This window comes from Hyperoodon ampullatus (genome assembly GCF_949752795.1).
Source record: "Hyperoodon ampullatus genome assembly, chromosome: 15".
In the NCBI taxonomy this organism is placed as follows: domain Eukaryota; kingdom Metazoa; phylum Chordata; class Mammalia; order Artiodactyla; family Ziphiidae; genus Hyperoodon; species Hyperoodon ampullatus.
Window position 1 is genome coordinate 53,890,855 of NC_136928.1, and position 24,628 is coordinate 53,915,482.

At 52.8% G+C, this 24,628-nt stretch overlaps 2 protein-coding genes across 2 annotated transcripts in view; both read left to right on the forward strand.

Annotated features, from left to right (window-relative positions):
• THADA (THADA armadillo repeat containing) overlaps positions 1-3,054 on the forward strand; it is a gene marked incomplete at both ends in the record, with an annotated part of 312,306 nt that extends 309,252 nt beyond the window's left edge. The window contains 2 exons of the mRNA XM_079720411.1: positions 1,415-1,584; positions 2,659-3,054. Of these exons, the coding sequence (XP_079576537.1) occupies positions 1,415-1,584; positions 2,659-3,054 (566 nt within the window). The remainder of the gene's footprint in view (positions 1-1,414; positions 1,585-2,658) is intronic.
• A 4,445-nt stretch (positions 3,055-7,499) lies between these two features.
• ZFP36L2 (ZFP36 ring finger protein like 2) lies at positions 7,500-9,520 on the forward strand (the record flags this gene model as incomplete). The annotated part of the gene is made up of 2 exons (XM_079720575.1): positions 7,500-7,550; positions 8,084-9,520. The coding sequence occupies 2 exons, from the start codon at positions 7,500-7,502 to the stop codon at positions 9,518-9,520; spliced, it is 1,488 nt and encodes a 495-aa protein (XP_079576701.1).
• Between the last annotated feature and the right edge of the window lie 15,108 nt (positions 9,521-24,628).

Sequence of the window (24,628 nt, forward strand, 5' to 3'; positions counted from 1 at the left end):
CATTTTTAAATGATTGGAAAAAATCAAAAGAAGAATATTATTTTGTGAAATAAAAATTACATGAAAGTCAAATTTTATTGTAACCTAAAGTTTTATTGGAACCTAGCCACAACCATTTGTTTACATATTTTCTATGGCTGCTTTCAGTCAGAGACCGTAAGACTCCCAAAGTCTAAAATATTTACCTTCTGGCCCTTTAAGAAAAAGTTTGCTGATGCCCTGCTCTAAGATGTTAGAGAGTTAATGTGTTACATGCTCAGTGGGATTTGGTTTAGAGGAAGGGACAAAGCAATGGAGTTCAGGCGTTGTCTGCAGGCCTGCAGAGGAGACGCTGGGTGGGAAGCTTTTGTGATATCCTTCCAGTTAGAAGGGCTGAGGGGAGATAGATGTCTAGTCTTGTAGGTGGGGCTGCTTCTGTCCACACTGGGATAGGGGGCATGGAAATGGTGGGATTCAGGCCTATGACTCATTCTAGCTGCACAGACAGCAGGATTCAGGAGAGGATTAATAACTCTTAGTGAGCGTATCCCACTATCCCACCAGTTTCCCTGCCAGGCTAGTGGCAGTGATTTTCCTTTTTTTTTTGGCTGCGTTGGGTCTTCGTTGCTGCGCGCAGGCTTTCTCTAGTTGCGGCGAGCGGTGGCTACTCTTTGTTGCGGTGCACGGGCTTCTCATTGCGGTGGCTCCTCTTGTTGTGGAGCATGGGCTCTGGGTGGGCGGGCTTCAGTAGCTGCAGCACGCAGGCTCGGTAGTTGTGGCACGCAGACCCTAGAGTGCACGGGCTTCAGTAGTTGCGGCGCGTGGGCACAGTAGTTGCAGTGTGCGGGCTCTAGGGCATGCAGGCTTCAGTAGTTGTGGCGCACGGGCTCAGTAGTTGTGGCTCCCGGGCTCTAGAGCACAGGCTCAGTAGTACTGGTGCACGGGCTTAGTTGCTCCGTGGCATGTGGGACCTTCCCGGACCAGGGATCAAGCCCATGTCCCCTGCATTGGTAAGGCAGATTCTTTTTTGTTTTTTTAGTTTATTTATTTATTTACATTTATTTATTTATCTATCTATCTATCTATTTATTTATGGCTGTGGTGGCTTCTCTTTGTTGCTCAGCACGGGCTCTAGGTGCGTGGGCTTCAGTAGTTGTAGCACGTGGGCTCAGTAGTTGTGGCTCGTGGGCTCTAGAGCGCAGGCTCGGTAGTTGTCGTGCATGGGCTTAGTTGCTCCGTGGCATGTGGGATCTTCCTGGACCAGGGCTCGAACCCGTGCCCGCTACATTGGCAGGTGGATCCTTAACCACTGTGCCACCAGGGAAGTACCTGGCAGTGATTGTATCTGAAGCCCTTAACGTTCCTGGAGTCCTGCACAGCCTCCCCAGTTGGCCCTGAGCAGCACATTCATGGTTCACCTCTCTCATTTCCACAGAATTTGCCTTCTGCCGGGTGGACGCCTCCGTCGCACTGGATCTGGCCCTGGCTGTGCTGTGTGACCTGCTCCAGCAGTGGGACCAGCTGGCCCCTGGACTCCCAGTCCTGCTAGGATGGCTGTTGGGGGAGGGTGATGACCTCATGGCCTGTGTGGAGAGCGTGCATCAGGTAATCCTGGGGTGTCAGGGCAGTGGAGGTGGGTGGGAGTGATCCTACACCCACCGGATGCAGCACTTACAGGCTTACATGGGCTTGATGTGCCTGCTGAAAGTGTGCTTCTGGATGCTCAGATTACAGAGCGGTAAGCAATTAGGGAGTCTCCAAATGGCCCCAGCAGCCTGCGGGTGCTGCTGGGGCAGCTCTCGTGCTGGCTTGCGGAGTTCCAACGGTAAGCCTTCCGATCAGTGTGGGGAGGGGACTTTGAAAGAGGCCTCTTGGTAGTTGAGAGTTTAATTATGGAGGATGCTTATTCATCAACATTGGAGTGACCAGGGGCTCCCCATGGTAGGTCTGAAGGTGAAACACTTCCAGAGAATCAGGGTCCTTCCAGGGTCTCTGCTGCTTGAAGAAAACTATGAGCCCCTCCAGGTTGGGGTCAGTCAACAGATAGGGAAACTGAGGACCCAGATAAGCAGTAAAAGCGTCTTGAGAACTGAAATTCCTCTCTGCCGGTGTCTGACTCAGCTGGCCTTCTTGGCATCCCCGGCAGGCCAAGAGTTCAAAAAGCAGCCTGTTTATGGGAAATTAGGAGACAAGATAAAGTGTCTGTGATAAAATGACCTTGAAAATCCCCAGCATTATAGAAATTTGGTTTCATACTGAGAGACTAGTGTCTCATGTTTGTCAATTCTTCGCTCTTTGCTGCTCAGGTCTCCCTTCCTCCCTCCTCTCTGATTTCTAGATGCACCTTCAGGTCTAGGGCCCCCTCCTGTGTTGAGGTCCCCTTTTCAGCACCAAGCCCCCAAAATATCTTGGCTGAGAACCACAAACACATCTTTATCAAAGGTCATGTTAAGTCTGGGGGGAAAAAATGTCTCTCCAGTGGAGAAGTACGAGTGAAGATAGAAGGTGACCTTCAAGGCTGCAAGTGCTGTGTGTACAGGGGTGTTGACAGGCGAGAGTGAGCCCTCTGTCAGGTGGGGAGGGGACACACTGCTTCTGCATCTGCCAGGACTCTGCTCTGGACTGGGGCCAGTCAGCATCCCTTGTAAGGTTGACTTTTGGCTTTTTCATCGGACTTAGGTGGAAGAAGACTACCTGTTTGAAAAAACAGAAGTCAACTTTTGGGCTGAGACCCTGATCTTCAAGAAATACCTCTACAAGCACCTCTTCCGCCTCCTCTCCAAGTCCAGCTGGCGTCCCCTCAGCCCCGAGAGGCTCTGTCATCTTCAGAGGACAGCGTCAGAGCAATGCCACCTCCTTTCCCAGCTCTTCAGAGAGCTGCCACCAACTGCTGAGTTTTTGAAGACGGTGGAGTTCACGAGACTGCGCATTCGGGAGGAAAGGGCTTTGGCTTGCCTGAGGTTACTGGCGTTTCTGGAAGGAAAGGAAGGGGAAGACACCCTCGTTCTCAGGGCTTTGGACTCTCCTGCAGCAGTGAATCAGTTAACTCTTCCAAGAACAGAAACGGCTTGTTGAAGAAAGAAGACTTGTGGGGTTGGGGGTAGGGTGGATTGTTCCCCCAGTCAATCCGCAGGAAAATGTTGAACAGAAACTTAAGCGTCTTCTCCCCTTCACAACTCCCCCACTTCTGTGAGTCTAGTCTTCTGTCCTACAGAGGACTTTTTCTTCAGTTCAGTCATTCAAGGCAGCCTCGTTTATTGCAGCTACTGTGGGACATGAGGCTACCACGTTGAATATTGACTCTGTTCCCAGGTGCAGGCCACCTGCAGGCCTGAATTAGCCTTTTTCATCCCCCAGGACCTCCAGTGTCCAACCAGAGCCGGCCTACATTTTTCTCTGAATTGACTACAGAGTTGGGTTTTAACACATGATTCCCCGCCCCCACCCTTTTCTGGCTAGTTGTGGGAGCTGGATTAGTTGGCAAACAGCCCACTTGGTCAGAATTCCACATTTTATTTGATTTTAGCAAAGGCAGAAATATGTTCCAAATGTTGGATCCTGGGAGAATTAAGGATCGACTTCATACAAATAATTTTGTTTTTACTGTCTGCATGGTTAAGCCTTCAGTGACCTACACATGCCTCCTAATTAGTAAAAGAGCCATTAAGAGCTCCTACCCCCTCTCCCCACTGTAAAAAGTATTTGTGCTATTGTTAGGAAAACAGATTCACCACCCAGTGAAATCATAGACTCTTGGCTGTTAGAAGGAACCTGGGGAAAGGAGAGTCAGAATAAATGACTTATTTGATGCCTACACTGTTTACTGTCATTTTCTTGGTGGCAGTAACAAGAAGATTCTTATTTAAGATGCCAGAAAACTTTTATCCATTTCAGTGATTTAACCTGGAAACCTTAAGGGTTTTCTGCTTTTCTAAGTCCAGCCCTCCCCTCTTTCTCAGACACCCAGCAGGTGTCGCTCTTGCATACGTTTTGCTGCTAGTTTTGTTTTCCACTGGCTTACCAGTTTTAATTTATAATTTCAGAGTAAGTGTTACCCAAAGACAGTTATCTTGAAATTCATGGCTTGGATGGGTCATAGCCTCATCCACATTCATTTTTCATCCTAGTTATCTGAAAAAACCATTGCAGTAATCCTATGTACACTTGGCCCAGCTTTTTAGGGTCTGTAACTACTTTTAAATACTTCTCAGGTGAGCAATGAGAATTATTTTATTGATGTTTGAGGGTCTGGAGGGGCAGTTTAGAGGGGAGAGGGCTTTATATGATCATTTCCTACTACAGAAAGACTTACATTTCAAACATAATTTGTTTTTCTTTGAAAGAAAACCACCTAACACTAAAAAATAGAGCCTACTAGAAGAAGAGAGAAAGGTCTGTGTAGGAAGAAGCAAGGAAAGAAGTTAACTTAGTGTCCAAAGTTTTGCCCTAAAGAGACAGGAAATTCCCTGGTGGTTTTGAACTACTCAGCTCAAAATGTGTTTTCTGTGATTCTGAATTAATAACCTGGTTAGGCATCTGTGTAGCCCACACTTGATGGGAAGTTGCCAACTGAACATTTCTTTTTGTTCTGAGAAGACGTGGCTGGTGAGAAGTCAGGGAATTGTTGGCACAACGTGGTGATAACCATGGTAGAATAATTATGAAACCGGCTCCAGCAAAGCCCAGCTCACTGGAAAAGGCCAGCATTCCTTTTTTCTCCATTTAAAATGAAATAAAAGCAGTTACGTAATAATAAAAATATTTTCTACCAGCAGGTACTCTGTACCAAAGCATGTACCATAGCATGTTTACATGTTAGCTCCAAAGTCCTTCTACCAAGTCTGCAAAGTGGGTGTTCTCATAGCTGTTGAGAATTACCCCAGATTTTGATCTTGGCTGGTTGTAGCCAGCCTGAGAGCACAGGAGAGACAGATGTTTCCACTGGTTTTTGTATCTGAAATTTTGTCACTGACCTCCAGTAGCAGTGGTGAGGGAAATTGCTGTTCCACACTTTCCTGATGCATTCCCATGGGAAACTCAGAATACCCCACTGTCAGGGCCATCCTCAGACTCTTGTGCTGTGGTTCATTTCAACAAAGAACAAAACAGCATCAGGGTTCTTGGGTATTCTAGGCTGTAAGTGTCAGCCATGGTTGCCCAGCCTTGTCTAGGGGCCAGTGTAGGCCGGGTGGCAAAAGTGAAGCAGTCACTTCTTCTGAGGCCACTGCCCTTGGCTCCAAGCTCAAGGGTCCAAGATTTGGTGACCCCTCAGCTCTGCATTCACGATTCTGTAGACCTCCACCCATCTGGCCATACTCCAGAGGCCTGGCTTTCTCCATTTTTATGCCTTGTCAATTTGTTTTAATAAATAAGGTGGAGTATACTTATCTTTTAAAAACCTTAACAGATAACTCATTTGCACCTTGACAAAGGTGAGAGATGAGTAAAGCAGGAATTATCTTAGTTTTACAAAGAAACCCAGGTGCCAAAGTGATTTTGTGATTTGCCTGAATTCACATGGCTTGTAAGGGACAGGGCCTGAACTCCAGCCCTATGTTTCTGATCCTGAAGTCCTTGCAGCCCTATGCTGACTCTAGCTCCCTGGGTGGGTGAGGAGTCCAGCAATGGGCTCTGTGTGCAAGCTGAACTCTAAAGAGTAGGTTTCCTGAGTGACAGGCCTGGCTCATTCCCTCCCAGGGTTAACTGAGAGAGGGAATGAGCGCCGCCGAATGGAAGTAAGCACAAGGAAACAGCCAGAAACAAGATCAACTGGGCAAGGGGGCGTGGGTCTCGGGAGCTTCTTTCCCTGGCGGGTACTGGACCTTCCAACTTAGGCCCAATTACAGCCTAGGCTGCCAGGTGTGCGAAATCATGGGCCCCGCTCCAGCTTTTTTGGCAGCATATCCGTAGACGCGGAGTGAGAAGTGTCCTGGACCGGACTCCAGATCTGCCCCAGTGGGGCTGACAGTGGCCTTAGCTGCACTGGGCGCTAGTGGGGGGCGTCTGCCCCGTACCCGGAGGGCGCCGTTGGCAAAGAGCATTTCCCAACGCGGGCTTTTGGGGTGTGGGGCTGGCAAGAGAAGGAAACCGGGGCGAGCCCACCAGGCGCATCCTCGGTGCCTAGCCCAGCCTGGCTGCGGGTCGGCCTCAGCCGGAGCCCGCAGCCCACAACGAGTTAAGGCGGGGCGCGGCGCCCTCAACGGCCCGGGAGTTAAGGGGCTAGGAGGGCGCGCCAGGCCAAGGCTGCGGCGGGCGGGCGGGAGCCTCGGCTGGCAGCTGTACCACAACCCCCAGGAGGGCAGGGGAAAGCCGGACAGACCAGCAGACGGACGAGGCGTTGGGAAGTGCCTCCATGCCTGCGCGGCTCTCCCGGCCTTTCCTCTCGTCCTCCCAGCCGGCTCCCCCGCCCGGGACGCCCCGCGCCACTCCGCGCCTTTGGCCCTGGCTCAAGGTCTTGTGATGTGATTAGCAAAGCCAGCGCCTTGTCCTCAGACACTCAGCCCTGCCCGGCAGGGCTCGGCGCTCAAGCCCTGTTTACTGCAGGCTGGGCGGGAAGAGGGGCGGAGGAACCGGCCCAGGCTCCTCCGGGCGAGACTGCCCTGGCAGCCGCCCGCGTGGCCGCTCCGGCCCCCACCCCCACCGCGTCTCCACGTGCAGTCGGGATGGAGCCACTACCGGTCAGCTCGGGCCCAGAGTCCCCGCCCCCCGACCGGAGCACCCTTAGCAAAAACAGCCGGGCCGCGCGGACGGTTGCAATATTCTTGCATTTTGCAATTCCCGCGCCCAGTATAAAACCGAGGGTGGGAGATAAAAGCTCCGCAATTTCGCCTAGCAGGACCGGGCGGGGAAAAACACGTCCAGGGCTGCAGAAACCCGGCCACGTTAAATGTGCAGGGGATTTCCAACAGTACAGCCCCAAAGGAGGGGAGCAGTACCTTCCCGCCGCCACCCAGCAGCACCCATCTGGGCCGAGCTCTCCACGCCGCCCCGGGCGCCCCAGCGGCCAGCCCCGCCCCGAGGCCTCTCCGCCCCCTCCCCCCAGAGGAAAAAAATTGGCGGCGGCCAATGGGAGGCCAGGAAGGCGCCTGACGTCCGCAAGCCGGCGGGCGGCGTTGCCTGGAGACCCCGGCGGGGTCAGCCTTCTGTCCCCTCCCCGCGGCAGGCCCGCCCCGCCGCTGCCGCGCTCCGGGGCTCTATATAGGGCGCGCGCTCTCGGGCGGCTGAGTTCCAACAGTCCGCGAGCTGCTGTCGGCTCCGCGCGGGGGGGGCGGGCCGGGCACCCCGGGGCGCGGAGGAGCGCTCTAGCTTCACTCTCCTCTCCCCCCACTCTGCACTCCCGGGCACCCTCAAACCAGTTCAAGCTGCTGCCCCCGCTCCCTCTTTTCTCGCCCCCCAGCAAACTTTCGGTCCCTCCCCGCCCCTCGCCCGTTATTCGTCGTGGCTCAAGCCCGGCCGCGCCGCCCCGAGGGCTCCTCCGGACCTCCCAGCCTGCAGCTCCGACCATTACAGGATCCAGAAACATGTCGACCACACTTCTATCCGCCTTCTACGATATCGACTTCTTGTGCAAGGTACGCGGAGGAGCAGGGAGGGAGGAGGGCGGGCAAGCAGGAAGCCCTTCGAGTCTTCAGGCTTGGCCTTCTGTCCTCGGATTTGGGGGTCCTCTTCCCTCCTTGACTTTTTGGGCTCGGGAAAAATGCCGGAGTTTGCAATGTGTGCTCGCACCTTGTGGACGGGGAGAAGGAGCGGGGAGGAAGGGCAGGAGGGAGTCGCTGTAGCTGTTTAGTTTCTCCGCAGCCGACCACAACCACGCTTGCCCGGGGCTTCCCGGACGGGGTTTGCGCCGCCCAGGCCGGCGGCCCACGACTGAGGATCACATGTCGCAACCCAGCGCGGCCTAGGGTGGAGAGTCCGACTCCTCCCAACGCGAACTTGATTCTTGTGCGCGTGTAAGGGTGGAGGTTGGGGGCCGAGTCGAAATCCGAAAAAAACCAAAAAGAATTGGAGGTCTGGAAGTGGTTCTTCTGCAACTCACCCCAACGCATCCCTCCCCTCTTCCTTTTCCCACTTTTCATCCCTTCCCCGCTACCCTCCTTTTTGGCAGACGGAGAAGTCCCTGGCCAACCTCAATCTGAACAACATGCTGGACAAGAAGGCGGTGGGGACACCCGTGGCCGCCGCCCCCAGCTCGGGCTTCACGCCGGGCTTCCTCCGACGGCACTCAGCCAGCAACCTGCACGCGCTCGCCCACCCCGCGCCTAGCCCCGGCAGCTGCTCGCCCAAGTTCCCGGGCGCAGCTAACGGCAGCAGCTGCGGCAGCGCGGCGGCGGGCGGGCCGGCCTCCTACGGCACCCTCAAGGAGCCGTCGGGGGGCGGCGGCACGGCCCTGCTGAACAAGGAGAACAAATTCCGGGACCGCTCGTTCAGCGACAACGGCGAGCGCAGCCAGCACCTCCTGCACCTGCAGCAGCAGCAGAAGGGGGGCGGCGGCTCCCAGATCAACTCAACGCGCTACAAAACTGAGCTGTGCCGGCCTTTCGAGGAGAGCGGCACGTGCAAGTATGGCGAAAAGTGCCAGTTCGCGCATGGCTTCCACGAGCTGCGCAGCCTGACGCGGCACCCCAAGTACAAGACGGAGCTGTGCCGCACCTTCCACACCATCGGCTTCTGCCCCTATGGCCCGCGCTGCCACTTCATCCACAACGCCGATGAGCGGCGGCCCGCGCCGTCGGGGAGCGCCTCCGGGGACCTGCGCACCTTCAGCGCCCGCGACGCGCTGCACCTGGGCTTCCCGCGGGAGCCGCGGCCCAAGCTGCACCACAGCCTCAGCTTCTCGGGCTTCCCGTCGGGCCACCACCAGCCCCCGGGGGGCCTGGAGTCGCCCCTGCTGCTCGACAGCCCCACGTCGCGCACGCCGCCGCCACCCTCCTGTTCCTCGGCTTCGTCTTGCTCCTCGTCCGCTTCGTCCTGTTCCTCGGCCTCGGCTGCCTCCACGCCCTCGGGCGCCCCGACGTGCTGTGCCTCTGCGGCGGCAGCGGCCGCGGCCGCGCTGCTGTACGGCACCGGGGGCGCCGAGGACCTGCTCGCCCCGGGCGCGCCCTGCGCCACCTGCTCGTCGGCCTCGTGCGCCAACAACGCCTTCGCCTTCGGCCCGGAGCTGAGCAGCCTCATCACACCTCTCGCCATCCAGACCCACAACTTCGCCGCCGTGGCCGCCGCCGCCTACTATCGCAGCCAGCAGCAGCAGCAGCAGCAGCAGGGCCTAGTGCCCCCCGCGCAGCCCCCGGCGCCGCCCAGCGCGCCCCTCCCTGCCAGCGCCGCCGCGCCGCCCTCGCCGCCCTTCAGCTTCCAGCTGCCACGCCGCCTATCCGAGTCGCCCGTGTTCGACGCGCCCCCTAGTCCCCCGGACTCACTGTCTGACCGCGACAGCTACTTGAGTGGCTCCCTGAGCTCGGGCAGCCTCAGCGGTTCTGAGTCCCCCAGCCTCGACCCCGGCCGCCGCCTGCCCATCTTCAGCCGCCTCTCCATCTCCGACGACTGAGGCAAGAGGGCGCTAGTGAGGAGGAGGAAGGGAAGGCCGTTCTGGGGGTGTTGGAGGGCGCCCCTGCAGTCGCGCCCCTGCTAGGGGCAGGGAGGCTCGGGAGTGTGGGGGGCTGACCTCGGCCACAAGCAGACTGCAGGCCGCACCGAGCACTTGGACTCGAACTTGTGTGCCGGGAGGGGCCCCCACCCCTCCCCTTTCGGTTTCCTCTTGTTTTGTTTTGTTTTGTTTTTTATTATTATTTTTATTATTATTACGAAGTTTCATTCTTGTTGAGCGGAAAAAAAGCCAACGAACTTTTTGTATTGAACAAAATATTCACAACAGAGCAGTTGTGATGCGAATAGAACAAAAACCAAACACAAACTTTTTTAGGTCTCCGATGAGTTTGGGACTTTAGGAAAAATCAACCTGGCACCAGCAGCTACCAACCACCATTCCATATCTTCACTTGCAAAGCATTAGTTACAGTCCAGATGTGGGGACTCTTATCTTGAGAGAGGTTCCTAATTGTCTCAGACCAGTGTAAACAAACAAGCCAACCAACACCTTGCTAAACCTATAAGCTTTTAGAATCCAATATTCTGCCAAGAATATGCCTTGATAGTAGACCTCAGCTCCATAGGTGTTTTTTGTTTTTTAACAAAGTTATATATGTCTGGAAAAAAAAAAAAACCTTGCATTCCAAAGTTTCATACTGGTTCCTGGTTTCATTGCCACCACTTAGTGGATGTTTAAGTTAGAACCGTTTTGTCTGCTCTTTCTGGAAGCCTTGGGCAGAGCTTAGTTTGTAATTGTTGGGGAATAACTGCTGAATTTTTAGCTGTTTTGAGTTGATTCGCACCACTGCACCACAACTCAATATGAAAAAACTATTTAACTTATTTATTATCTTGTGAAAAGTATACATTGAAAATTTTGTTCATACTGTATTTATCAAGTATGATGAAAAGCAATAGATATATATTCTTTTATTATGTTAAATTATGATTGCCATTATTAATCGGCAAAATGTGGAGTGTATGTTCTTTTCACAGTAATATATGCCTTTTGTAACTTCACTTGGTTATTTTATTGTAAATGAGTAAAAAAAAAATCTTAATTTAAGAGATTGTATGTAATATTTATTTCATTAATTTCTTTCCTTGTTTACGTAAATTTTGAAAGATTGCATGGTTTCTTTACGGAAATCTTATCTTGATGCTGTGGAAGTAGTTTGAGGAATATCTTTTGAGTTTTTCTTAGAATGTATAATGGTTGTAGCCCATCCAACTTTAAAAGAAAAAAAAGTGACCACATACTTTGCAATCAGGCTTACATGTGGCATGCTTTTCTCATTCCATCTTTATAAATCAGCAGAAAATGGTTTTTGTTTGCTTATTCCACCAGTTCTACTGTGACATACTCTGCATATAAAGACATGTAGCAATAATAGGGGGGGAGGGTAATCTCACAGTGCCTTTGGAAGGGCCAGAACTTGCCTTAAATCTTCCTCAACCAAATAAGTATTTTGTCTATTAGTGCTTGAGAGAATTTGAATGTAGGATGGGTTCAACTGCACAAAAGGAAAAGATTTTTACCACTTTTTTTTTTATATAGCTATAAAGTGAAGAGGCCACCTCTTAGTGCTAAAATGGTATGTAGTACATGAATATGCCTTGTTTAATTACAGAAAATTCCAAAACTTGTACTATTTTTTTTTTTTTTCCGTGTGGAAAGGCAGGAATGCTTTCCTGGACAGCGGATGAATGAGCAGTAGATGTAGTTTGTTTGTACGTAGGTACAGTTGGAGCACTATGTATGTATGTATTCTGGACTACTTTGACAGAAGTAGGTATTTGAATGTAACAAGGTTAAGTCAACTTGAGTTGTAATATATTTGGGGAATCAGTTCACTACAAATTGTGACTGTAAACATTGTACTGTAAATGTTTTGTAGTTTTCCCCCAATAAAACTTTTGGGAAAAAAAGGTATTATTGTGTAAGATAGCTTCCTTTTTTTTAAATGGGAGTGTCTAGGTTTCTAGCTTCTCACCACTGTCAGGCATTACCCAGGTCTTAGAGGGATTGGGGGCTAGGGTTTAGAGAGCTGGCAGAGCCAGAGTTCAGAAGAGCCTGTCCCCCTATATATTTTATATACAAGTTCTTTTAGCTGAAAGAAAGTAATTTGGACCGTCAAGGGCATTAGCTGTTCTCTTTGGTAATAAGATGCATCCCCGTGTTGGCTGACTGGCTGGTGGCTGGGCCTGGCTGGGAGGCCTGAGGCGTGGGGCCTGCCTGTGAGTCACCAAGCGGATCACGTGTCTGCAGTGGCAGCTGAAGGTCTGATTTTTTTTTTTTTTTTTTCTTTCCACTGGGACGCACAGGGAACCAAACTGCTTGGGTGAGGAGGGTCTTGCCAGCCCTTGGCTGAACTGGGGATGGGGGCTTAGGCCCAGCCTTTCCTGGGCCGGAGAACTAGGGTTTGGCCTGGACTTTGGAAAGCCTGGTTGTGTCCTTGTCCACAGAAGACAGAAAGAGAAGGAAGATGAAACAGGTTAAACTTATATCTGGGTAATGTTTATGTGGATGGCTTCCTCTGGGAGTGAGCACGCACGTTATTTATGCAAAAGGATTAGTGTCTGTGCTTGAGACAACTGTAAGCGGCCAGAAAGCAAATCCAACCCAGGTCTGGAAAAAAGGAAGGGAAAAAAAAGAAAGCATCAGTCTGTCTGCTGATTCTCACACAATTGAACAAAACCTTAGTATGGTTCTTTCCTACGATCACTTTAGAAGTTAAAAATGTGGTTCATAAATCAATTCCTGTTTTTCCTTCTCTATCCCGCCCCCGCCAACATACACAGAGTTCAGACTTTTTTTTTCCAAAGTAAGTAAGAGATTTAGCAAAAGTTTTGTTTCCTCATCTACAACGTATGGGCTCTATCACCCATACTTGCATCCCCTCGGACCCTGTGTTTGCCTGTGTTCGCCGGGGGGGGGGGGGTCTCCCGGGTCTCACAGCTGAGCCTGATGGGGAGGGCGCCGTCGGTGGAGCGCGCCAGGCCCCGGGCAGCTGTTTCACGTTAACGATGATTGCGCTGGTGTTAACCGGAGCGTTTTGGTGCTGGGCGCGCCGCTGCCAAAGGGGATGGGAAACAGTTTCAAAGTTCTCCCAGATGCCGGCCCCTGGCTGGGGAGGGGCGGGTGGGCAGCCTCAGCAGCGGGGGAGGGGAAGCCTGAGGCCAAGGAGGGCTCGATGAGTGAAGACCCTGCAGGCTCCTAGGCCTCTTCACCATAAAGAATGTACAATGGCGAGGAAAAGTCTAAAAATGTGGTGCTATATAGGCCAAACTGCATTTCAAAGGCCTTGTTTCCACTTCATTCCAAGACATTTTTCTAAACAAGTGCTTTTGATCAACTGGAATGTTAGACTTCTTTTTGGGGTAAGCCACGTTCATTTTTAAAAATTGGTTTGTCTGAAAGCCCAACTGCTAAGAGCTGATGTTTTTGTATTTTAGACCCAGTGGAGCGTGGAAAGCTGGGGGGAATCATTCAGAAATTTTCTCTTGCTGCAGATCAATGGAGGGTATGTGGGTCATTGTCTTTCTGCAGCGGCTGGAATTAACAGCAAACAAAACGCTCTACAATTGCTTGATCACCCTTAGAAAAGTTTCCTTGTAAATTAAGGGAACTAGAAGTAAAAACTGCAAGTAAGAACAAGCCAGGATTCCTATCACGGGCTGGGGAGCGGAACTAAAACTGACTCCTGAATTATACTCAAGATAAAATTCTTTTGGAGTTGGTTGTGCAAATGAGCCCAGAATGTGATGGTGTTTAGAATGTCTTAATAGTGGCATTTCCACTAGCTATTTGAAAACTAAGGTATTTTTTAAGCAACCCAATTAGTGTGCACCACCTTCTAAATTATTTCAGAGAAGGGATGCATGCATGTAGATATTTTCCACCCCTCACTCTGTCTGAATCTACTGCTGAGTGTATGGGGTTGCGGAGGGGGTGTGGACACAAAAAAACTATTGAGAAGGCCGAAGCTCTGCACCCGCCCTTGGGAATAGATGGAGGATTGCGAGCCCTGCAGCGGCTCAGGAACCCCATGATAGGACCAGGCCTTGAGGGCCCAATGCGGAAAGACAAACAGGCATAGCTCTTGGCAGCAGGTCTGGCCCAGCACTGGGATGCTCAGTGGTGAAGTCTGCCTGGGAGGGTCTCAGAAACCCCCAGGCTAGATGTATGCAGAGAGGAGGCCCACAAGAGAGCATCTGAACCTGGAAGGGAACAAACTCAAGGCACTTGCTCTCCTTCAGTTGTGCTCCTGGTGACAAGAGTGAGGGCAGATGTGACTCTGGCCACATCTTGAAAGCGGAAGTTGGGTCCCTGCACCTTCCCTAGCCTTTGAGTTAATGGGAAACGACGCGGCCCCTGGTAAGCATCCAGGCTTACCTTCTCCCATCAGGGCCCATCAGGGCCCATAACCACTCTCCATTGTTGTTACCTCATTTAACCGTGTTTATTTTTTCTTGTTCATTCTCTGGGGGATGTGCAGACTTGCGGCCACCCAGGGCACTTCCAGTTTGTGCTGCTAGCAAGGCCAAGGAGGGAGGGAGGGAAGGAGGGAGGGTCAGGGAGGAGCCAGGGCCTGGCGGCTGGACAGGCCTGCCGGGCGAGCCCTGTGGGAAGGGGGTGCCCCGGGGAACAGGAAGCCACAGCACCTCCAGGCCCACCCCTGCCTAGGTGGGTTCTCCCAACCTCTCCTGACAGTTTTTGCTAGACCTGGAAAGTGTATGAGTGTGGGTGTGTGTCTAAGGGTGTATATGTATGGGGGGAGGTCTGTGGGGGAGGGGGCGGTATCCACATGGAGGGTGGATATCTGGGTCCTTGTCTATCTGGGTGGGTATGCACAAGTGCGTGGTATTGCTCCGTGGCGGGGGTCTGTGTCTGTGTGTGGGGTTGCTGTAGGGGAATACTGGTGTGTGTGGCTGCATCTGTGGGGTGTTGATATGTGAGGGGTGTACATGTCTGTAGGGTATGAGAGTCGGTGAGTGGGTATGGAAATCTGTGAGTGTGGGTTTGGGGGTGTGTGTGTATGATGAGTGTGGTTATGGGTTTCGGTGTGCCTGTTGCTGTGTATGTATGTGTGAGTGTGGGTTTGAAGGCATCTTTCAGTCTGTGTGTGTGTATAGGTGCGTGAGGGTGTGTATCTGGGTGCAGGTGTGGGTTTGGGTGTGTCTGTTGCTCTGTGTGTGTGTGTGTGTGTGTGTGTGTAGGTGTGGTTGTGGGTTTGGGTGTGTCTGTTGCTCTGTGTGTGGTTATAGGTATGTGTGTATATGGATCTGTGTATGTGTGTGTGTCAGTGTGGGTACAGGTTTGAGTGTGTCTGTTGCCGTGTGTGCGTGTGTATCCGAGTGTGAGTGTGGGTGGGGGTTTGGGTGCGCCTGTTGCTGTGTGGGTAGGTGTGTGGGTCGGTGGGACGGGAGGAAGGATCTGTGGGTGTGGCTGTATGTTTGGGTCTGGACGTGATGGGGGTGTGTCTCTGTCGGGGTGGAGTGTTAACACCTTCAGAGGAAAAGCGGTCCTTTTTAGCAGGCCTCTTTCAGGTTAAAAACTGTTTTCAAAACCCGGAAATGGAGGCCAGGCTGTCAGCCACTTCCTGCAGGGCAGTGGGCAGAACAAGGCTGAGTGGGGGGGTGGCAGACAGGCCTTCAGCCTGCAGGGACCCCAGACCCACTTTATTGCTGGTCACACCTGCCAAGGACAGGCCTCCTGGGCCTGAGTGCAGAGACATATTTAGAAACAATTAATTCTCTGGTTGAAGGGGGAGGGGCGCTTTTATTTTCATCTGTTGCAGAAATAGCTCTTGTCAGATAGCAGTTCTTACGCCCTCTGGGGTGAGAGGCAGCTCTGAAATAGAAGGAAAGATATTAAGGATTTTAGACAGACAAGAAAACTCCTGAGCCCGCTGAAACCGAGTTTAAAATATTTCTCTAAAAATAAGCTTTGTTTTCCTTGTGGATTCCTCTGGCAATTGGGCCCTCGTGTCAGGGTGTTTAGCCGGCCTGGGAAGCCAGGCGGAATTTTTTAAAAAGCGAGTGTTTCCCAGCTGTGGCCTTGGAAAGTTCTCTGTTTTCCATTTATTAAACTCCTAGTTTCCGGCTAATTAAAATTATTTTCAAATACAACTCCGTGGTCCCGCAATATTTGATGAGATGAGACACAGAATTCTCAGTGACCCCTCTGTAGGAGGCCGGGCCAGGCTGTGGGGTGGCCTATGACCCTTCCGCTGGGCCTGGTGCCGATTTTACGCAGAGGGGAGACCCTTTGAAATGCAGGCCCAAGGCCTTGTTTTTCCAAGTTCCACCACCCCCGCCCCACCCCGGGAGTGGCTGGAATGAGAGGCCACTTGCAGGACAGTCTCTGAGCCCTGCGCCACTGGAGAAGGGGCTGTGAGTCCTTGGCGACCTGCTGTTTGTTCCCCTGCATCACTGAGTGGAGAAGGGGTGCACTTCAGGGGAGAGGAACTTGGCTGAGGCGCGTGGCAGGTGATCCTGGTTGTCTCTCCCTGGCCTGGCTACTGTTGAAGCTTCAGGGCCGGACTCTCTCGAGCACCTACAGGAGGTCCAGACTCCCAAGGTGATGCGTTGTGAAGATGGAAATCCGAGGTGCCGCAGGGCAGGAGGCAAATATTGCTGAGGGCCAGGGCTGGTGTGATCCATATGTGCTGGCAGGCTCCCTTCCACTGCCCTGTGATTCTATCCAGACATCCAAGGGGTGGGATGCTGGGATGCTGCCCAGCACCTTTCATTCATCCCACAGATAGTTCTTGATTGTCCGGTACATGCCAGCAGTTCAGGAACAGAGGTGAGTTGACGGATGTCATCCCTGCCTTCACGGAGTGTACATATTTTCAAGGTTCATTCATGTTGTAGCGTGAATCAGCCTTCATTCTTTTGCATGACAGGATAGTATTCCATTGTATGGATGTACCACATTTTGTTTTCATTCATCAGTTGTTAGACGGTGGAGTTGTTTCCACCTTTTGGCTATTGTTGAATCATGCTGCTGTGAACATCGATATACAAGTTTTTGTGTGAACATATGTTTTCAATTCTTTTGGTTTTATACCTGGAAATAGAATTTCCAGATCATATGGTAACTCCCATTTAACTTTTTGAGGAACTGCTATACTATTTTCCAAAGTGATACATTGGTTTTTGTAGCTGTTTTATTAATGTCTGTTTCCCCTACATAATGACACATGCTTCACGGGATGGCCACATAAAAACACTTGTACACTTGTTCACAATGCCAAGACCGAAACACTGTTACTATCCCCATTTCAAAGATGAGGAAACTAAGCTCAGAGAAGTTGTCCTAGGCCTGAGGCCAAGCAGCTAGGAAAAGGCTGAAGCAGAATTCAGAGGAAGCTAAGCAGTGGCTCCTTCGAATCACCCTAGGCTGCCTCTCAGACTCCTGCTTTACTCCCCACACTGTCTAGAAACGGAGGTTTCCAAGAAGCCTTCCAGGATTTCTTTCCAGGGTAGACCCTGTCTTGCCACCCCTGTGCTTTTTTTAATTATTATTATTTTTTTTAATTTTATTTATTTTATTTTTGGCTGCATTGGGTCTTCGTTGCTGCACGCGGGCTTTCTCTAGTTGCAGCAAGCGGGGGCTACTCTTCATTGAGGTGTGCAGGCTTCTCATTGCAGTGGCTTCTCTTGTTGAGGAGCTTGGGCTCTAGGTGCATGGGATTCAGTAGTTGTGGCACACGGGCTCAGTAGTTGTGGCTCGCGGGCTCTAGAGTGCAGGCTCAGTAGTTGTGGCGCACGGGCTTAGTTGCTCCACGGCATGTGGGATCTTCCTGGACCAGGGCTCGAACCCGTGTCCCCTGCATTGGCAGGCGGATTCTTAACCACTGCGCCACCAGGGAAGCCCCTCTAACCTGTGCTTTTAAAACACAATGTGTTCAAGTCACCCTTCAGCTGAAAATCCTCACTCAGAATAAAATCTAAAATCTTAACCAAGGTGTACAAGGTCCTACACTGTCTGTCCCTCCCCACCCACCCACTATCCCTTTCCCCTCTGACCTTGACTCTCCCTTCCCTCATCCTGCTTCCATACAACTCAGGCCTCCTTGTTGGTTCGTAATCATGCTGGACCTTTGCACTTGCTATTCCATCTGTCATGCTCTTCCACATTTTCTTCAGTTTCCTGCTGTCACCTTTTCAGGGGGCCATCCAGACCACCCTGTCAAGACAACAGCCCCATCTGGCATCTCTCGTCTTGCTTTATTTTTTCCGTAGCATTTGTCATCCTCTGACATATTTTAAATGCCTTTGTTTATGTATATATCACCCTTCCTTCTTAGACGCTTAGCTTCATGAGGGCAGGCATTGTCTCCAGAGCAGGGAGGGGCCGTTGAAGGATTTTAAGCTGGGGAGTAAGACAGACACGTTCACGTGTTAAAGTGATTTTGGCTGTGTGGAGAGTAGACTGGAAAAAAAATGATTCCTTATAAAACCAATTTTAATGCTAAAAAAGGTTTAAAAAACCATGACCTAGTGTTGCCCTTTCATTCCACAGATGAGAAGACTAAGGCTCAGAGAGGGTGGGAGGAGCCCTCTGGAGACTTCCCCCAATTTCTGGGTTTCTACATGAGCCCTGGGAAGAGACCACCCAGGACACTGTCCTCCCTAGGTGTGAGCTGTCCAGGTAGGGCTGTTGGTAAAAATGCTGAATATTGACTTTCACTGAAGCAGACCTAAATCCCTATGGGCTGGGAGGCTCAGAGCAGCAGGTCTCTGGATGTTCTCTGTTCACCTGGCTTCTCAGGGGGGCCCTGGAGGGTCTGTAGGGTGGACACACCAGGAGCTTACAAAGCACAGCCCTGGGAGCCAAGAGCTGCTGCAGGGCCTGGGGCGTGAGAGGGCTCCGGGCAGGTGTCACCACCACTCTGTGAGGGGCCCGGTCTGCAGGGGTTACAGGCCAGGGCTCCCACAGACCTGGGTTCAAATCTCGCTTCACAGCCACTCCCTACCTGTGTCATCCTGAGCAAATCTCTGAGCCTCACTTTCCTCATCTCTGAAATGCGGATGATCATGCAGTTGCTGCTACGCAAAGCCCCCAGGAGGGTCAAAATGTGATGTCATGGGTGAAGTGTCTAGGAGAGGGCCCAGCTCGGGGTCCCACAGAGGACACTGTGTGCAGGCTAGCAGAGTGGGTAGCAGCCTAAGCCGTCAGGTTCAAAGCCTAGCCTTGCTACCGCCAGCTGTGAGACCATGAGCCAGTGGCTTGCAGTCTCCATCTATAAATGTCGGACCTATCTCCGAAGGCTACCGTGAAGTTCAAGGGAATCAGTCAACCCATGTCATAAGGAGAGAGCCCAGCATGTAGGAAGTATGCTGTAACAGTTGGTTACTGCTCTCTTGGTGTTTTTGTTTCCACGCCCGATCAGTAGGCGCCCGGTCCAAAGGGGTTGAGGGAGTCTCCTTCACCTGCCCCCACCAAACCCACCTAACCACTTGGGCCTTAAGCTGAGAATAACAACTGCTTTCCTTTAGAAATTCTAGATAGATCTGCACTGTCCATTATGGTAGGCACTAGCCACATGTGCCTATGTACATTTAACTTAAAAATTAAAACTTACTTCCACATGGCAGGTACTCAGCTGTAGCTGGGGGCTATTGCACTGAATGTTTCCATCATTGCAGAAAGTTCTGTTGGACAACACTGCTATTCTGGAGTGTTCTAGCAAAATGCAAACAACTGTAAGGAAGGAAGCTTCTATCGTGCCAACCCTTGAAGGGTTGTCCTTTTCCAAAGCAAGTCCTGGGACACACCCATGGTGCCCTTGATGGCTTCCCCCTCCCTCCACAAGCCAAGAGAGTCCAAAATCTTCCTAAACTGCCCCTTTGTCCCATAGACTGTAAATGCCAGTGGAGGAGAGATGAAGGGACTGCCCACCCCTGGTGGCACCTCACAGCCCTGCCCAGCGGCCTGGGACCGCCTCCTCTTGGACAGCCCAGAGACACGGACCCTCACTCCCACCCCTCCCGGTGTCCCTGTCTCCGCAGCTGTGACACCACATCCATCCAGTCACCCACGCCAGAACCTGGGGTCCTCCTGGAGTCTTCCTCTCGCCTCCTTCTACGCCTCCCCTCAGGCGGCCTGAACCGAAGGACTCTGCCTTCTAACCAGGCCTGGACATTCCCTCCCGCTTCTCTGTCTTTCAGCCTCAGCAACCCAGGCTCCTCCTCACCTGGACAGCGGGGCATCCAGCCCCCATCTCCTCCTCCCAGCCACCATCCCCAGAGCCTGCCTCTAAAGCACGTAGGCCGTCATGCCCCTCCTGCCCTGTGACCCTACTGGTGCCCTCACCCCCCAGCTCAAATCCAAGCTTCCAAACGTGCTCTTTGAGGCTGTGCCTCAACCCTCACATCTCCTCACCTGCCCCGGAGCACCAATGACCGATGATGCCACTGCTCTTCACAACCCTGGGCCTCTGCTCCGCCCGTGCCCCTGCCTGGGACACCCCAGCCCCCTGCCACGTCCCCCTGCTTCCTGTGCCTCAGCTGAAAATCAACCTCAGATCTAGCCCCTCCACTTACCCCGCCCCCAGCCCGCCAGGGCCCCGTGCCGGCCTTCGTAGGAGCACAGAGCACGTTGTCCTACACCAGCTGCTTACGTCTCTGTCTTCCTCACTGGCCTGGAAGTTCCTTCAGAGCAAGAATGGCATGTTCCTCCTTGCATGCCGCAGCCTGGCCCCTCGAAGGGCCTCAATAACTGTTTGTACAACCAAATCAGCTCTCCCCACCGCCCCCTCACAATGAGCGTCGCTCCCATTTGACACATGCAGAAGATGCAGCTCAGAGAAATGAAGACACTTGCCCAAGGTCTCCCAGCTCAGGAATGGTGGGGCCATTGTGCCCTCCCCACCTGCGAGGCCGTTCCAAACAGGGGAGAAATGCACTGCTCCTTGGTAGACGTGACCTCCCCTTGAGTTTTGTCTCTTATTTCAAACTCATGCATGCTTGTTCTGAATACCCAACCAGCAGGCAGTGTGTTCCAACGTGTCCAGATAGAAGCGCTCCTCCTGAGACCCACTCTGCAGAGCTGACCACACAGTAACCGCGCTGGGTGAGCAGTTCCAGGGATTTGTGCAGCGATGTCTGTACAAATTCACACACGCTTTCAGTTCACAGAGAGTGAGCACTGTCCCGTCCATGGGTCCTCACTCAGCGTGCCAGCACCTTCTTTCATGGCAGCGTGGTACCCACAGCAGGAGGGAGGGCCTGGTGGTGGCCACGCAGGCTCTGCACTGTTTCACTTTTACGAGCGACTCAGCGCGAGCATGCTTATTCACAGGCCCCTGGGTGAGTATTTGCCTCAGATGAATCCGTGGAGGAAGCGTCGCTGAGTTGCGAGGCAGCCCACGTGTTTCTGTAGAGGGTAATTAATGTGCATTTAAAATCTTGAAACCGGCCATTGTAGAAAACCCCCCAAAATGTTGCACTGAATACCTCCCACCTCCACCCCAATCCCACCTCTGGGCCTCCGAGGCCATTTCCACCCCTGTTCGCGCCCTGTGTGCCTGTGCTGAGTTTCTGGGGGCCCGGTAACAGGGGCTGCCCCCGGGGTCTGGTCTTTCTGTCTCCCTTTCCTGTTCTCAGTTCCTCCCGTGCTGAGCCCCAACTCCCCACACCCCCCAGGCTCTTGGAGGGCAGCTCACTGTTGTCCACCCCCCTGCCCCCCGCCACTCCCCACCCCCCAGATGGAGCCAAAGACTGAGGCTGTCACCTGACGGCCCCCGGCAGGCCTGGGTCAGTGCCACTGGCTCAGAACACCTGGGGTTTGAGGGCAAGGAGGGGGTAAGACTCTTCCCCTGAAACCAGGAGGGAGGCCCCCATCCGTGTGACTGTGGGCGCAGAAACCCTCCCGAGACAGTAGTGTTGCCCGTTGAAGATGTGAGACCGTGTAGGTGCATCTCAGCGGGAGCACATGGGTGAGTGTGTACGTGTGCACAAGGGTGTGAGTCTGAGCGTGTGCGTGTGCCAGTGAGTGTGTGTGTCTCAGGAGCCGTTGTGTCAGGGGTTATGTAAGGAAGGCACTCCCCGGGGCCAACAAACCGCAGTGGTGTAACCGCCGGCTGGCAGGGCCACCAGAAGGAAAGGAGGGAAAATGTAAACACCGCGCTGGGCCCGTCTCTCACCCGCCACAGGCAGGCCCTGGACAGCGCGGCCCTTCCGGTCCTCCATTCCTGCTGCCTCAGGCCCTATGGGCTGGCCTGGGAGGGGGTGATAGTGGAGGCCAAGGAGGCCAAGGCCAGGGGCTCACAAGAACTCTACAGGGAATGGACATCCCCAGCTCTCCATCCGGGCCCAAAGGACGGGACGGAGAGGAGAACCCAGCAGGGTGTACCTGGGCTCCTCCTGGGCCCGCCATAGGCCATGCATCCCCCCACCAACAAGGTATGCCACCTTCCTCATCCCCAGAGCTGCTCTCTCTTTAAAGCCTTTGGGGACAGGTGTCCCTGTGTCCCAGAGGCCTCTGCCTGGCATGGAGCCCATCGCCCTGCACTGAGCCAGTATGGACTCACTGCTCACCTGCTTACATCCTTGGGGTGGCCTCAGGGCCAGCTGTCTCTGCCCCTTTCTCACATACACACAGAGGTGCACCTCCTCCCTGCCCCCGCCAGTCAGCTCCCAGCCACTCAGCCCTTCAGCGCTGCACCTGAGGCCCTCTCTTCCAGGAAGCCTCCCAGACTGCTCCGGGCTAGAGTCCTTTCTCCCTGCTCTGAGCTCCTGAGGTGCCTCTGGACACGCAACCTGACATCTGGCCACGCACGGCCGTCCCTTCTCGCCCGGCTGTTCACTTTAATAATAATGGCCACCATCTACGCAGCATATTCTCCACCAAACCCAGTCCCTTGAAGCTGTTATCGCCTGTCAGCCTCGCACTAGCCCTAGAAGGTGGCTTTCTTACTGCCATTATGTGGCAGAGGAGCACACGATTGAAGCCGGAGGTGTCACAGAACGTGGGTGGGCTGCTCCGCTCCAGGAAAGCTAGGCTCTGACCCAGAGACCCGGCAGCCGAGGCTCGGCCTTGGGAGCTTCCAGTGGGCTGGGAGGGTCAGGGTCCCCTTAACCTTGAGGTCCTTCCCTGAGAGTCCTTTGGAGTTCTCACTGAGCTGGCTGTGTGTCCTTGTGAGTGTACAGGAGGGAGGGAGAGAGAGAATTCTCACCAAGGTGGCAACTCCAACTCGGGAGACAAGTGAGTAAAACCCAGAAAGCTAGAAAGCAAAGATGACTCAGGAGACATCTGTCAGCCTGGCCAAAGTCAGAGACAGGGCAGGGCAGCAGGAAGGAAGGAGGAGCCCGGGGAAAGGGAGAAGTGGCCTAGGGCTGGCTCTCTGGCTCCCCATCCCCCTCCAGAGGAAGCATCCTGCTGGCTCACCCTGGCCTGTGAGGTCCTGAGGGCCCTGGAGCACATCATCTTCTTCCCTCTGTTCCCCTGCCACCCTGGGCCCATGGCAGTCACCCACCCTCAGGGAGCAGGGGCTGGTCCATGAACTGGAATGGCTAGCCTCCCCCAGCAACAAAATTGTCTGCTGTGCCAGGGTTCAATGACATAAAATGCACCACAGCTGGCACACAAATGACACTAGATAGTGTTAAGGCCCCACTCGGCACCATCGCTGCCAACCTTCCTCTGGTCACCTGTAGTCAAGTTGGAAGTCCACAGAGGGCCGCCCTGGCCCTGGGCTCCAGGGAGGAGGAGGGATGCAGAGGTGCTGGGAACCCTCCTCGCCCTCCCCTGGGTGAGCGGTGGGTGAGCTCGCACACCTCATCCAGTTCAGAAGGTACCTCTGCCCTCCCTGAGCCCCTGTGCACCTCCTGCCCCTTCTCCGCCCGGCTTCCTCCAGCCCTGGACACTCCAGCACGCCATGCCTTCCCGCAGCCATCGCTGTCCATCTGGTTTTCCAGAATACGGACTCTGGAGCCAGCCTGACTGGTTCCACCCCAATTTTCCCACTTATCAGCTGTGTGACCTTGGGCAAGTTCCTCAATCTCTCTGTGCCTCTGTTTCCTCATCTATGATTTCCCCTGTTCCCTGGAGGCCCAAGGGGAAGTTTTATTTCATCAAATGGCCTTCAAGTTCCAGAAGGGTAAAGGAAGCCCATTAATTAGACCACACTGTCTTTTAAAAATCTCTACCTCCACTTTCAGAGACGATGACCCCATATTACTGAGGCAGAGACTGAGGCTCAGAGAAAGTTCATGCCTTGCCCAAGGCCACCAGGCTAACCTGCCCCCAGGAGCTCTCTCTGCCTGCGTTGGGTTAATTGCAACTCTGATTCCTGGGCTCTGAGATGGGCCCAAGAGATTCTGGCCCAAGGGTGACCGGTGCGGGGGAGGGGGGTGATTAGCAAAGAGGTGAACGAGCATTTAAAATGCTCTAACAAGAGACTGGACATCACGTAGAGGCCTGTTTGCAGGGGCCCAGCCCCGCAACAGCATGTCTGTGAAATGGTAGATTCCACGTGGCCCAAGAATGGGCTGGGTCTGCGTGTGCTGATCAGAGGGATGTCTAAGCCATGAGGTTACAAGAGCAAGGGAAGATCTGTGTGTTACAACTCCTTTTCCTGTACATTCTGTTTAACAGATACACATGCATGCATTATACGCTAGAGTTGGCCTAACATTTTTTTCGGGCAGGCTACACAAGAAACTGTTACCTGGTTACCCTCAGACAGAGATTGGGAAAGATTGAAGGCAAGGCAGGGGAGAGTTTTATTTTAAAGCTTTCTCTTTCGACTTTCCTACCATGTACATACATATATTATTACAGGCATACCTCAGAGATATTGTGGATTCGGTTCCAGACCACTGCCTTAAAGTAAATATCTCAATAAAGCGAGTCACACACTTTTTTTGTTTGTTTGTTTCTCAACACATATAAAAGTTATGTTTACACTATGCTGTGTTCCATGTGTAGCAGCATCTGTCTAAAACAGCAATGTACATACCTTAATTTAAAAATACTTTATTTGCCAAAATAATGTTGTCATCTGACAATGCAGGGTTGACACAAACCCTCAAATTTGTAAAAAAAAACCAC